General features: G+C 41.7%; 1 protein-coding gene across 2 annotated transcripts in view; it reads right to left on the reverse strand.

Annotated features, from left to right (window-relative positions):
* Positions 1-13,474, reverse strand: part of SMAP1 (small ArfGAP 1) — a 151,994-nt gene extending 138,520 nt beyond the window's left edge. Inside the window, exon 1 of one of the 2 annotated variants that reach the window (XM_075268358.1) lies at positions 13,098-13,474. In XM_075268358.1, the coding sequence (XP_075124459.1) occupies positions 13,098-13,215 (118 nt within the window). In that variant the 5' untranslated portion in view covers positions 13,216-13,474. The remainder of the gene's footprint in view (positions 1-13,097) is intronic. The other variant, XM_075268359.1, reaches the window with a different exon arrangement.
* Positions 13,475-13,749: the final 275 nt, after the last annotated feature.

Raw genomic sequence — 13,749 nt, forward strand, 5'->3', positions numbered from 1 at the left:
TAACTTGCCAAAGAGTCTAAAAGTCAAATATAGTTGAGATGAAAAAGGAAAACAAAGTGGTAAACATACAGATTCTCCTACAGAGGTGAACCACATAAACCATTCAAAAAGCTTTGCAATAAGCAAAACACCAAATCCGACTCCTTTATTTTCCCACAGCCCAACTTAGACCCCTGCTCCCCTCTAATTATAAATGTATTATTAATAATTATTTATTTATAGAGCACCATTAATTCTATGGTGCTGTACATTTGAGGGTTTACATACAGTACACAAAAAAATACAATACTAAGTGACCAACTGGTACAGGGGTCAATGCCTTCTAGCAAACACCAAGTTCTGAATAGGAAAGATAAATAGAGAAGGATTTATCATTAGTGAAATTAAGAATTATTACATTGCTATAATCTGCTCCATATGTATTAAATGTCATACAAGGTTTGGTACATTTGGCACATCTTGTTTCACACTTATCTGGAGAAGTTACTGCACTTTCAATACCTCCCTTCTACTGAAGCAAGAAAGTCAAATCTAGTGTGTATCACTCACCAAACCACCTTCCCACCTAAAGGGAAGCCTAATCTCACACTGACAGAAAACTCATAGTAAAGGAGGAAAATGAACATACAAACAATGCAGTGTTATAAGCTAAACGCAAAGGATGTGTAGTAATGCTCCATCACATACTATGTGACACACTATATATAAACATAGGGCATGCAATAGGGTAGACTAATGAGAAACTGATTGTTCTTTTGCCAACAAAAAGGCAAGACTACCACAATGAATATTAAAAATCTGTCCAAACTGTATTAACAAAAATGGTAAAACACAGATGTCCAATAGAAAAAAGAAAAGAAGGAAAAACATATACAAATGGACCAGCATACAGGTAAGTATGGTATATAATGACACAATTCACAACAATAGGGGCAATATAAATGCAATGACTGATATTTTAAATGTAGAAAGCCACTACCATAATGTTACCATGAACAAGGCTGGACTATAGTAAGTAATATTGCAAAGTAATGAAGATGCAAATTGACACCCTATAGTGACACAATAACAAGAATTTGAAATGCCATGACTTTACCATGTAATGCATGGTTCTCCCTGAAGAAGCCAGTTTAGGAGAAACGTGCGTTGGAGCTCTTCACATGCATTACATGGTAAAGTTATGGCATTTCAAATTCTTGTTATTGTGTTTGGATAAATGAATAATTAAAAGAATAAAAAAGGAAATGCTTACTAATATTAGCTTCTGCTGCTTTAATAGTAACGTATAAAAAGGTAAATGGAAAAGCATTTAGCAGGAGTTATTGAGAACCGTAGCAGAATAAGCATCTAATCCCTTTATTGAATCTTACACTCCCACCTAGTGGAGAGAATACAGTTAAAGCAGTAAGGCACATTTCCAAAGGCATGTTACAAAATGTACTTTGTAACACAGATGGCCTATCCTTAGGATTGGCCATTATTATTATACCTATGGGGACTCAGACACCCGGGACCCTGGGAATTGGTTCTGCACCCTCACTGTACATATTGTACCAGCGGCAATTGGTACTGCAGCACTGCCCCACAGCCTGCAATGTACCAAAGGCCACCGCTCCATATTGTATGGTGCACGAGCAGAACAGCTCCTGGCAAATTAAACAGATGATCTGAAGGGGTTTCAGCTAGCAGACCACCACATATACAATGCTGATCTCCTATACTAAAGATAGGACACTATTAAAAAAGTGGATAACCCCTTTAACATTCCATACAAGAGTTTATACTATTCTCTACAGGATAGAAACAGTGTTTGTCCACAGTTTTCATTGCAATAATTTAACAAGTGTGGATTGAGCAGAAGGGAAAAAGTATAAGTGCTCCCTTTATATTTCCCGTTCACTTTGAAGCCATTCCTGGTTCACCTCAAAAAAAAAAAAAAAAAAAGAAAAAAAAAAAAGAAGATAATGTGTCAAAAAAAAAAAAAATTAAGAATAATACAGCTTTTCTGCAACATGGGGCCCTTGCCTTACACGCCAAGGAATTGATCCCCCAACCATGATGCAACTAACGCACTATTCACATGAGTCAATATTTATTTTATCAAAGTTTACCAGCCAAAACCAAGAGTGTAACCAAAACAGAAAGAAAAAAAAAAGATCATGGAAACATGAATCTATGTAAAGTAGCTCAAGCAATACTACAGCTTTCCACAAGAGGGCAGATGTGAACTATAAACTGAACTACTAAGCACTCTGAAGACACAAATGACGTGGTGAATGCCATATTCATCTGTATTATGGATTCCACTTCTTTCTGGGTCTGTCCACGTCTATATTAAGGAGGCTGCTGAGCTAAGACACACACCATCCAGCTGCTTCTGTAAAGTCAACAGAGGTTTCTGAATGTTACAATGGTGGCACATCTGTGCCATACTCAACTCACAACCTTAGAAATTCCCTTATGTCCTGAGCCACAGAGCAGTCAGGTAGAAAAAAAACATTACTAGGATTTTCAACATATAGCAAATATAAGCTGAAGTTTAGAATAAAAGATCCTTGTTGAACTGATGCCCCTGTGGTGCAGTCTACTGGGTTTTGTCCCCAAAGGTTTTTGTTTGATTTTATGTGAAACTAAAGCCCACCATACCCATGTGGTATCACAATGGTTACTATGATCTCAAATAGGTTTTTTTTATGGCACATGCTACAAACTGGCACTATATTCCTTCCCTAGAGGACGCTATCTTCCTATCACAGTGTAAGTCACTGCAGGAAAGCATTTCATCAAAAATACAGTACATTCATCTTGTACCACTGCTAATGCTTGAAGTAACTTTTTCTGCATACATGATATATTGGTTTTGTCTATGGGAATAGACTTTAAAGCAAAACTGTAGATACAGTGTCCTTGTCTGAAGTCAAATCACATCGCGCCTGTGTTTTCCACTCCAATGGTTAATGAGGTCTAAAGAAAGCGCAGACAATTGATAAGTAAGCAGACTGGTCTTAAATAATTAATCCCCAAGGGTTCTGGTAACATTTGTGGCTGTACTGTGCACATTGCTTATGTTAAAGAGCAATATTCTGCAATGGCTTAACAATGTCACCTTCACCAGGCTTAGCTCACAGTAGATATTAAGAAAGCATAGAAAACGTCTCTAATTTAAAGGCATCGAAAAGGACAAAACAATTAGCTCAACGTATGTTTGCCAAATACAGTTGTGCTAAAAAGTTTACATACCTGGCCGATTTTTTGTTTTTTGGCCTTTTTTCAGAGAATATGAATGATAAGGGAGCGTTCACACTACCATCGGTGTCCGACATGTAGTGTCCGCTCCTAGTGTCCGCTCAAAATCTGTCACGGACACTAGGAGCGGACAACTAGATGTGTCCGCGACACCTGTCATTCACTTTAATGGGCATCGGGTGCGTTCTTTTGCACTCCGTGCCCGTCCTTTCCTGTCCGCAAGAGAAGATGTCCGACTTCTCAAGCGGACAGAGGAACCCTGCATGAAGGGTTTTTCTGTCCGCTTGAGAAGTCGGACATCTTCTCTTGCGGACAGAGAAGGACGGGCACGGAGTGCAAAAGAACGCACCCGATGCCCATTAAAGTGAATGACAGGTGTCGCGGACACATCTAGTGTCCGCTCCTAGTGTCCGTGACAGATTTTGAGCGGACACTAGGAGCGGACACTACATGTCGGACACCGACGGTAGTTTGAACGCCCCCTAACACAAAAAAAAACTCTCTCTCCACTCATGGTTAGTGGTTGGTTGAAGCCATTTATTGTCAAACTTCTGAGTTTTCTCTTCTCAAATCATAATGACAACCAAAAACATCAAAATGACCCTGTTCTAAAGTTCATATACCCTGGTGATTTTGGCCTGATAACATGCCCAGACGTTGAGACAGTTGTCCACGGATCTATGAGAAAAGGTAGTGTAACTAAATAAAACAGAAAAGGGATACAAAAAGATATCCAAGGAATAGATAATGCCAGCCGTGTCCAAACTGTGATTCACAAATGGAAACTCAGGGGCTCTGTAAAAACCAAACCACGGTCAGGTAGACCAACTAATATTTCATCCACAACTGCCCAGAAAATTGCTCAGGATACAAAGAAAAACCCACCCATAACATCAGCTGAAATCCAGGACTCTCTGAAAACTATCGGTGTGGCTGTTTCATGATGCACAATAAGGAGGCACTTGAAGAAAAATAGGCTGCATGGTTGAGTTGTCAGAAGAAAACCATCACTGATCAAATGCCACAAAGAATCTCGCCTTTATGACGCCAAGCAGCACAAAGACAAGCCTCAAAACTTCTGGAACAAGGTAATTTGGAGTGACGTCAGGGTGTCCGGAAAGTAAGTACACAAAATGAAAAGGTAGACTTTAGCCGCTATATGAAGAGGTTTTTATTAATGAACATGTGACCGGAAATGCACCATGGCAGCGCTGCTGGTAGACCGACACAGTGAATGTAAGCGTGTTCACTTTCAGACATAAGCCATGCAACAATTCACAAGGATGTAAATGCTTGTAAATAAGTAACAGTGATTAAACTGATTTCCCATTAACGCACTTTCTCTTCTTTGTTTCTTCTTTCACATGGCGCAGTGAGTGATAGGAAACAGACATCTCGGTCTACCTTCAGCGCCACAATGGTGCATTTCCGTCACCTGTTCATTAATAAAAAACGCTTCATATACCGGCTAAAGGCCACCCTTACATTTTGCGTACTCACTTTCCGGACACCCTGTACACCTGGGATTATGATTTTAGTGTATATCAATAAAACTTTACTATTTTAAACATTTCACCATTTGAGAAACAACTGGATTATTTCATTTATTAGTGGATTCATTTGCCACCATTTGGGGGTACATATGTTATCATTAGCTTTTATTTACCTTTGGGGGGGGCCATGTGAAATAGTTCTATAATAATTTTTTGCATCTTGTTTTTACTGTGTTAACTCTTCATTAAAAATGACATGGCAGCCTTGTCTGGCAGGTCAGTACGATTATGGCGATACCATATTTCAATTGGTTTTTTATTATGCTTTACCGCTTTTACAAATAAAACATCACTTTATGAAAATAAATGATTTTCCTGGAGTCATTATATTCTGACACAGCCCAGCGATGATGGTGAGCTGTGAGGAACATCCTTGTGACAGTGAAGAGATATTGGTGCTAGTACCCACTGCTAAACCAGTCATGTGGCAGGATATTGCAGGCGGCAGAACATTCTCCACAACATCTCCAGACTCTGTCAAATGTGCTCATTGTGAACCTGTCAATCTTGGCGATCTGGCAAATTGCCCTGTACAGTGTTGGGGTGTAAATACAACACACACTTGTGGACATTGGTCCCTCATCCCACCCTCATGGAGTCTGTTTCTGACAGTTTGAATAAACACATGGATTTTAGTAGCCTGCTGGAGGTCATTTTGCAGGGCTCTGGCACTGCTCCTCCTTATGGTCCTGATGCTGCAAGAAAATAAAGTTACACATTTTGCCCTCCCTTTTTTGTTTACAACAAATCACAGCAGAAAGGAGAAGCTCTGGGACAGCTCAATTGTGGAGCACTTCAGAGTGAGGGCCACATCCATAACATTTAAGGTACAAGAGGAATTCTTCATCAGTCAGATGCCGATTAGGCCCGGATGAATGGGTTGGGTCGGAAAGGAGTCTCAAGTAACAGAATCAGCGGCAAGATGAAGCAGGACGCTTATTTATTCTGGAAGGTATCTGCCACGTGTTCCTCTGTGTGAATACACCCTGGGTTCACACCAGCGTTCAGGTCTCAATTATCAGGTTTTCGTCTTCAGCATGCAGAAGACGGAAACCTGTCATGCGTCCGGCCGTGAGTTCCGGTGAGCGTTTTATGCTCTCCACGGCAAAACAGTTTTTTTAAACTGGACACAGAGTACTGCATGTCCGATTCTGTGTCCGGTTAAAAAAAAAAAAAAAAAACCTGTTTCGCCGCGGAGAGCATAAAAACGCTCACCGGCTCTCACGGCCGGACACTTTTCAAACCCATTCGATTAAATGGGTTTGAAAGATGCCGCCAGTTTTGTGCAGGAAACGGAAACCTGCAGAACGGAGACCGGGAGCAGATGGTACTAGTGTGGAAATAAATGTTTTGGGGGTTTTTTGGCCAGGGATTCTGATAGTAGCATACTCAAAAGCATTCATATACAAGACTCTACAGCTCCCGGTTACATGGACAAAACTGTGGTCAGACTCCTTGTAAAGCATATTCAGCAGTTTGTTAGCTTAAGTGGAGAGGGGTGAAGCATTTCCCTCATGAATACAGCAATATTTAGGAGTCCATATTCTTTCTTTGATACAGTTTGCAAAATGGCACAATGGAGACCTCTAAAATGGTCTTTATTGCCCATAGCCACCAATCACAGCTCAGTTTTCATATTTTGCTCTTGACAAATGAAAACTGCACTGTGATTGGTTACTATCAATAATCGTTTTAGACAGTTATGAAATATGGCCCAGTAACATGCAGTACAAAGCTTTGATGCACATGAACATTTCGTAACATGTGAAGCTTCACTTAAGACCACAGACAAGTATACTGCCAGTGACATGGCACTTTCTGACCACTCTTACACGGTTCTTAAGATTCCTCTCTGATCTTGATAAACCGGTTCAGCAGACTTCTGGTAACCAGGCTACCCAAGTACATTCCAAGTAGCACACGTGGAGCATATGTAGTAATTTTAGTCATTTCCCTATACAGAATGAAGTGAAGTGATATATAAATGTATATACAACACGTTCTTGAGTAAAGATCAGCTATATGAATCTATACATCTATATTTACAATGAAGATGTAAATATAGCCTAAATTCATTTCTATTTCATTACAGGCATACAAAAATTGAAATCCCAAAGTGAACAGATCCATCATTTATGGATACAAAAGAATTTCGATGGACCCCTCCAAATACTATGGGGTCCGGTCCACTAAGTTTCTATTGTACAATAGTGTATGTATCAGGCCTTTTTATCCACTTTTTTCTGACATCTGCAAGACTTCTAAGCAAAATGACATTTCCTAAACAAACAATCTTGGAAAAAGGGAGCAGCATGAGGGACAATGCCTATACCATGAGTCTGGGTTTCCCCGAACCATCAGCAGAGTATGATATTTATATTAGCTGGGTTTTTTTTTAATTTGCTAAAAGGAGGTGGTGGCAGCATCATGCTAGGGGAGGCTTTTCTTCAGAAGGGACAGGGAAGCTGGTCAGAGTTGATGGGAAGATGGATGGAGCTATATACCAGGGCAATCCTGGAAGAAAACCTGTTGGAGGTTGCAGAAGACTTGAGACTGTGAAGGGGATTCACCTTCCGGGAAGACAATGGCTGTTAACATACAGTCAGAGCTATAGTGGAATGGTTTAGATCACAGAATATTCACGCGTTAGAATGGCCCAGTCAGAGTCCAGACCAAAATCCCATTGAGCAACTGTGGCAAAACATGAAAATTGCTGTTCACAGACGCTCTCCATCCAATCTGGCTGAGCTTGAGACATTTTCCAAAGAATAAGGGAAAAAAAATCTCAGTCTCTAGATGTGCAAAGCTGATACAGACATACCCCAAAAGACTTGCAGCTGTAACTGCAGTGAAAGGTGGCTCTACATTGTATTGATATAGGGAAAACCGTGTATCATTTTCCCTCCACTTTACAATTATCTGCCACTTTGTGTTGGTCTGTCACTTAAAATACATTTACGTCTGTGGTTGTAAAATGAAAAAATGAGAAAACCTTCAATGCTTTTGCAAGCCACTGTAGATGGCTGGACAGCGCCCAAGTAGGTCTCCCTACTCCAGGGACAGGAAACTACTGATTTGGGGGGTGGCAAAGTCTCCACCTTACTTTTATCCTATAGTTTCCTTGCCCCTGAGGCAGATCCTCTCTCCGCAGTTGCCGTGGGATAAGGGAAAATAATGGATCTGTTTTTAGCGTCCATTCTGATGGAACAGAAAAACCAAAAGAATGCTGCGGGCACTTGGCAATGAGTTTCTAAACCAGACAATCTGTAAGAATGGTCACCAATAATATACAGTAACTGTGATACTTTTAGTAATGAAGCTACTGTAAAAAAACTGTATGGGGTTAATCTCAGCTGTAGCGAGATATCCTGCCACTAGGAAAATAGCAGAAGATACAGAAAATAGAGCAGAACTTGGGAGACAGTTACCTGCTAAAAAGTTCATTTTCTGCATTTTTTTTTATTTTTTATTTTATTACTGCTAAAGGGGCAACCCATAGACTTCAACAGAAGTCAAGACAATGTCAGCAGCCAATTTCTAGGTATGTTGCCTGGCTATGATAAATACAATATAACAGATCATATATACAAATGCACATGATAGAGAGTCATCTGGAAAAAAGAAGGATAAAAAGGAACAAAGCAGGACTGGCCATTGATATGTAATGTAATTTCCTTCGTTTCTCCAATGTTCATCAGCTGTGATACTATTTTTACATCACATAGCCATTGCCATAAGAACCGTGAACACAAATAACAGGCTACAGCTGCTGGTGACAAGGAACATTAGCATTTTCCTGCAAACAGCGGCTGACACACGGCCATGAGGCTATTTTACTCCTGCACCAGAACCATTGTATTTCTCCATGACCCAGTAAATGAAGCCAAGATATAGCTGGACACATAATGCATCATTAAAAAAAACCACAAGCAACAACCCTCTAACAGACAAACCTACATTACCAATCTCATCGCATAATATAACTAGTGTTTATTTTCTGGTTGACTTTGTGCTGTGTGTTCAAGATCTCTGCTTATCTGAATGGAAACATTTCTGTTTCCAACCTGATGAAGAAAACTATCCTGATCCAAGATTTATCACAACTGAGTCACTGTGAGCTGTACAATGTAGGTGTAGGAGCTTTCATTTATATTATTCACATTATTATTATATCATGTGCAGTGGACACAGGCGTTCGTTATATAGTACAATGCATAGGTCAATTTTACACTAAATTGGTGCACTAATGCAATACAACCATGGCATATAGTCTCAGGTAGAATCACTGTAACTATTGAGGCCTGCTACAGCCAAGTCTCAATAGTTATTTTCACAAGGCTCCCAGCTGTCACAGACACAGAATGGCTTCCACAAACACTGTTTCTACAATATGTGGCTCAGTGTATAATAAGGACTATAAGCCCCCTTGCACACCACTATATGAATGGTCAGTTTGCCATCCAGGTTTTTCCCAGATAGAACACAAACCCATTATTCTGAACGGGCCTGTACACACGACCGTGAATTACTCGATCACGTGTTCAGACCGAGAGTTCAGGTCGCAGAATATGGAACTGGGCCTATTCCAGTCCGATGTTGCGGCCATGCTTCTGCAGCTCCTATTTATTGAATGAAAGGGGCCGTGGAAGCACGGACAGTACATGGATGATATCACTGTGTCTCCTGTGCCATTCATTCATGGCAGCCGGTTAGCACATGGTCGTGTGCAATCGGTCTTAGTCTGGAGAACTTACCAGGACTGCATTACATGGTCACAATAGGTTTCAGAGAGCATTTTATACTACATCCCCTCTGTAACCATCTGCAGCTTCCCCTTCAACATCACCTGAACATATGGTGTTACAAGTTATTCAGCAGTCAGATGACTGACTACTGCAGATGGGGGACTTCGTTGAGGAAGGGCATCCTGATGGAACAACCCCTTTATTTTAGAAGATTATATTTGGAGCCAAAAGCTGGTGTCACAAACTGTTACTAAACAGCATTTTTTGCACAGGTCAGAAGTGGATTTAACAGGAACAAGAAGTCCTCCCTTTATATTTCCCTTTAATTTTGAATCTACTTCTGGACCTGGCTTAAGAAACTGCGACAAAAATTGCAAAAAACCCACCAAATCTGTGTGTGACAAGGGTGTATTCACAAAGTGAAGTTGGGCGCAATTAAAACTGCACTGGAAAAAAAACCTGCAAGCAGTTTGGATATATAATTTGGTGCACTTGCTTTAATATTACAAATGAAACATTTATTTTCCGATGTTGCGCCTGTAAAATGAAGAACTGCAGCAAGAACAGCATCAACAATTGATGCGGTTTTTCCAATGCAATTTAAACTGCGTCCACGAGCACCATGTAAATGCACCCTCAGGGTGGTGCACAATGTATACTGGATTTATTGAGAGAAACATCCATTGCTTGGGGCACTTGTGTCTTTAGCATCTCTAAGTGAAACACTGATTCATGTCAGTTTTATATCATTCCTAGCAGTGCAGCAAGAACATAACAGCATAATATTTAAAGGGGTATTCCCACGAACATAACCATTTATGAATTTGTAGACAAATTTTTAAAGTTTTCTCTAACTATCAAGTGACTGTGTTGTCTAGATTGGTGGTCATTGGATACGACCATGGATGCAGAACCTACTGACTGCTCTTTTTCTAAAGTTCAAACTTGCTCCCACTCCAACTCCTTCACAGATTGCTGATAGCCATAGCCAGTCACAAACAGTAACGCTCTTCTGATTCATTCAAAAGCTAGTCATCAAATTCCTATGAAAGTAAACATGCAACAAAGTATAAATCTAATTATTTATGTAGAATATATATTATATTAAAAAATTATTCATTTTATTTAACAGCCATGGTCGGTAACTCGAAGCATTATTAGACTCCACAGCACTGATAGCCAGAACAGGTGCACACTGGCGATCTGAGAGTAGAGCAAGTACAGGGGAAGCGTATGTAGTCCATGTGCAGTTCAACAATGCGTGTATGTGGCCAGGCCACACCATGTACAGGCACAGCTAAGGGCTCGTTCAGCGTTGTGAACTCCGTTATGCAGGTTTCCGTTTCCTGCCTAAAACAGAGGCAGGAGACGGAAATCTGCAGGAGTCCGGCCGTGAGCGTCGGTGAGCGTTTTATGCTCTCCGCCGCAAAACCGGGTTTTATAATCCGGACACAGAGTCGGACATGCAGTACTCTGTGACCGGGTAAAAAAAAATCCGGTTTCGCGGCGGAGAGCATAAAACGCTCACCGCCGGACCCGGTCTGTGCTTTCCGTCTTCTGGCATGCAGAAGACGGAAAGCACAGAACGGAAAGAAGAACGCAGGTTTGAACCTAGCGTAAGACATGTTTACACAATCTGGTTTTCTGATTTGTTTTTGGCTTCAAAAATCCTGTGTGTAAAAAAAAAAAAAACACACACACACACACACACACACACACACACACACACACACACACACACACACAGGATCAGGTGTACTTCCTCCTTTTTCAATCCATTTCAGCTTCAAAACTGCATCAGAAATCTAATTAAATGCAAAAAAAGTTCAAAAGCAGCGGCACCGTTCTGTGGGTGTGAACATACACCAAATCACTGGATCTCAAACTAGATGATCTGGCATTCAGGTGGTGCTCACTGTTAAACAAATAGTCCAATATAGTGCAAAAAAATAGAAAAAAAATCAGGGCACTCACCAGCCAGTAGTAAAATTCACCAAACTTTAATAATCTAACCCAATAAAAAAAAATAACCGCGCGCAGACACCAGTTACAGGGAGTTAGTCAGGTCCAAAACGCCTCCCAATCCAATAACAGTAGTATGTAGGGGATGTTACGGTAGTATGAACAGAAACATATCTTCCAGGCCACAAACTGAAGAGGAAATGCAGAGAATCATCTTTTTTATGGATATGCCTGTACAGTCTAACAATGTCCAGTGTGTGCTGAGTGTGTCAAGCCATGTAGAGGCACACCCCTTTGACAAGAGGAATGGTAACATCCAGTTCTCAATTTATTCATTAAAGATCACCTTTCATGTCCTCAGAGATAAGCGGTATTACATAACAGTAGAAACCCAACAGTGCACTGAATTCAGCACACCGTCAACTTTCTCAGTATGTGCCCCAGTGATAGAGATATCAGTGCCGTTAGTTTCAGCACCGATATTCCTCACCCGTCAGAAAGACAGGCCTTGCAGCCTAGTGTCATTGCTGGGCGGTAAGGAACACTGACAGTACATGTTCTGGAAAGGGGGAGGGAGTATGGGGCATTCCTCACTGTCCAGCAATGACTCTAGCCTCTAAGAATCTTTCTGACAGTGGAGAGATATCCGTGCCGAAACTACCAATATCTCCAGCGCCAGGGTGCATACCAGGAAAGCTGAATATCGCACATCTCTGAGAACACAAAATGTCCCCTTTAAATTTCTAAAGTGGAACAACAAAGGACACTAGTGAGGAAACATTGTCCAGATTTGGTATCTCATGAAGATCACAGTAATTGTCAGGAAAGGCAATAGATACTCTTTAAAATCTTCTAGAGCAAGGTACACATGTACACAAGCCAAAGCCCAAATACAGTAAAACCTCTCCAAAATACCACCCTTTTACCTAGAACAGACCTTCCAATAACAGATTTTCTATTTCACAGCTTTGGTTGTCATTACTGAGATGATCGACCGATAGAAGATCATTCCTTAACACAGTTTAATCACTTAGAAATAACCTAGGTGAACAGTTCTTGGCTCCCCATGGCCTGGACAGGCAACACTGTAGGTTATTGATCTTTATAACAGATTCGGACATCAGGAGAAGGTCATCTAAGGGACCATTACTCCTGCCCATAGTATTATACTGAACTTTATAGCCATCATAAGACATTCCAACATGGCAGGTATAATGAATATGAGTCACGTGACAGGACAGCTGTAATCACTATAGTGTAGAGCAGTGATGTCATAATCTAGTGCAGCACATATGTCAGTCACGTGACAGGACGACTGTAATCACTAGTTATAGTGGAGAGCAGTGATGTCATGTTTTAGTACAGCACATCTATAGACCAGTCACCTGACATTCCTCAGCTACACATACCTGGGACAGACCTGGTGACGTCGTCACTGTAAGACTTCCGGAATGTATATAGAGACTAATACTATGTACAAGGCCCAGTGGGCACCATGAGGGTAGTACTAGACCCGGCACACATCACTGGGGCAGGGATGGCAGCAGATACATAAGGGTGTATAGAGGACCTGTACACGGGGCACGCTTACCCTTCGCCTCGCAGTCAGCGCAGTACTTGTTGTCCTCCTCCCGAAGCATCCGGGACAGGATAGCCTGATGTTGTTCATTCAGCTTCTGGGCCTTCTCCCTCTCAGAGCGTGTGGTCATGTCTGCGGGCAGTAGATGGGACACTGGTGCTAATGCCAGCTGTGGAGGTCACGCCGCGGCAGTCACAGGATATACACCGTATAGCTCCGCGGGGCACAACAGCAAAGGCGCTCCCCGTACACGGCACTATGGACCGGGGAGAGAAGGGAAATACAGCGGCTGTGCTCACTCCTGTCCCTGTCACACACGACACTTCCGGGAACCTTACACCGTGACGTCGCTACTCTCGTCACTCAGCGAATCATGCCTCGGCCGGCGTGCTGACGTCATTCAACTCAATCCAAACCCCTCCTCATCCGGTAATAACCCCGCCCTCCAGCCGCCGGCTCCTTCATAGTTGCGAGGGGAATGTGTAGCGGTGTCTAAGCAGGTGTGTTAGAGGGCGTGGCCCGGGAAGCACCTGTGTGACGTGTCAGGACCCCTGGCAATGCTCGAGTCACTTCCTTGTTAGGTCACTCTTTGCATTAGGCTGCTTTCACACGGTCGTGTTTGGTCAGTGATTAGACGTGGAGACTACACTGAGACCAGGTATAA

Source organism: Leptodactylus fuscus, chromosome 3 (assembly GCF_031893055.1).
Source record: "Leptodactylus fuscus isolate aLepFus1 chromosome 3, aLepFus1.hap2, whole genome shotgun sequence".
Taxonomy (NCBI): Eukaryota; Metazoa; Chordata; class Amphibia; order Anura; family Leptodactylidae; genus Leptodactylus; species Leptodactylus fuscus.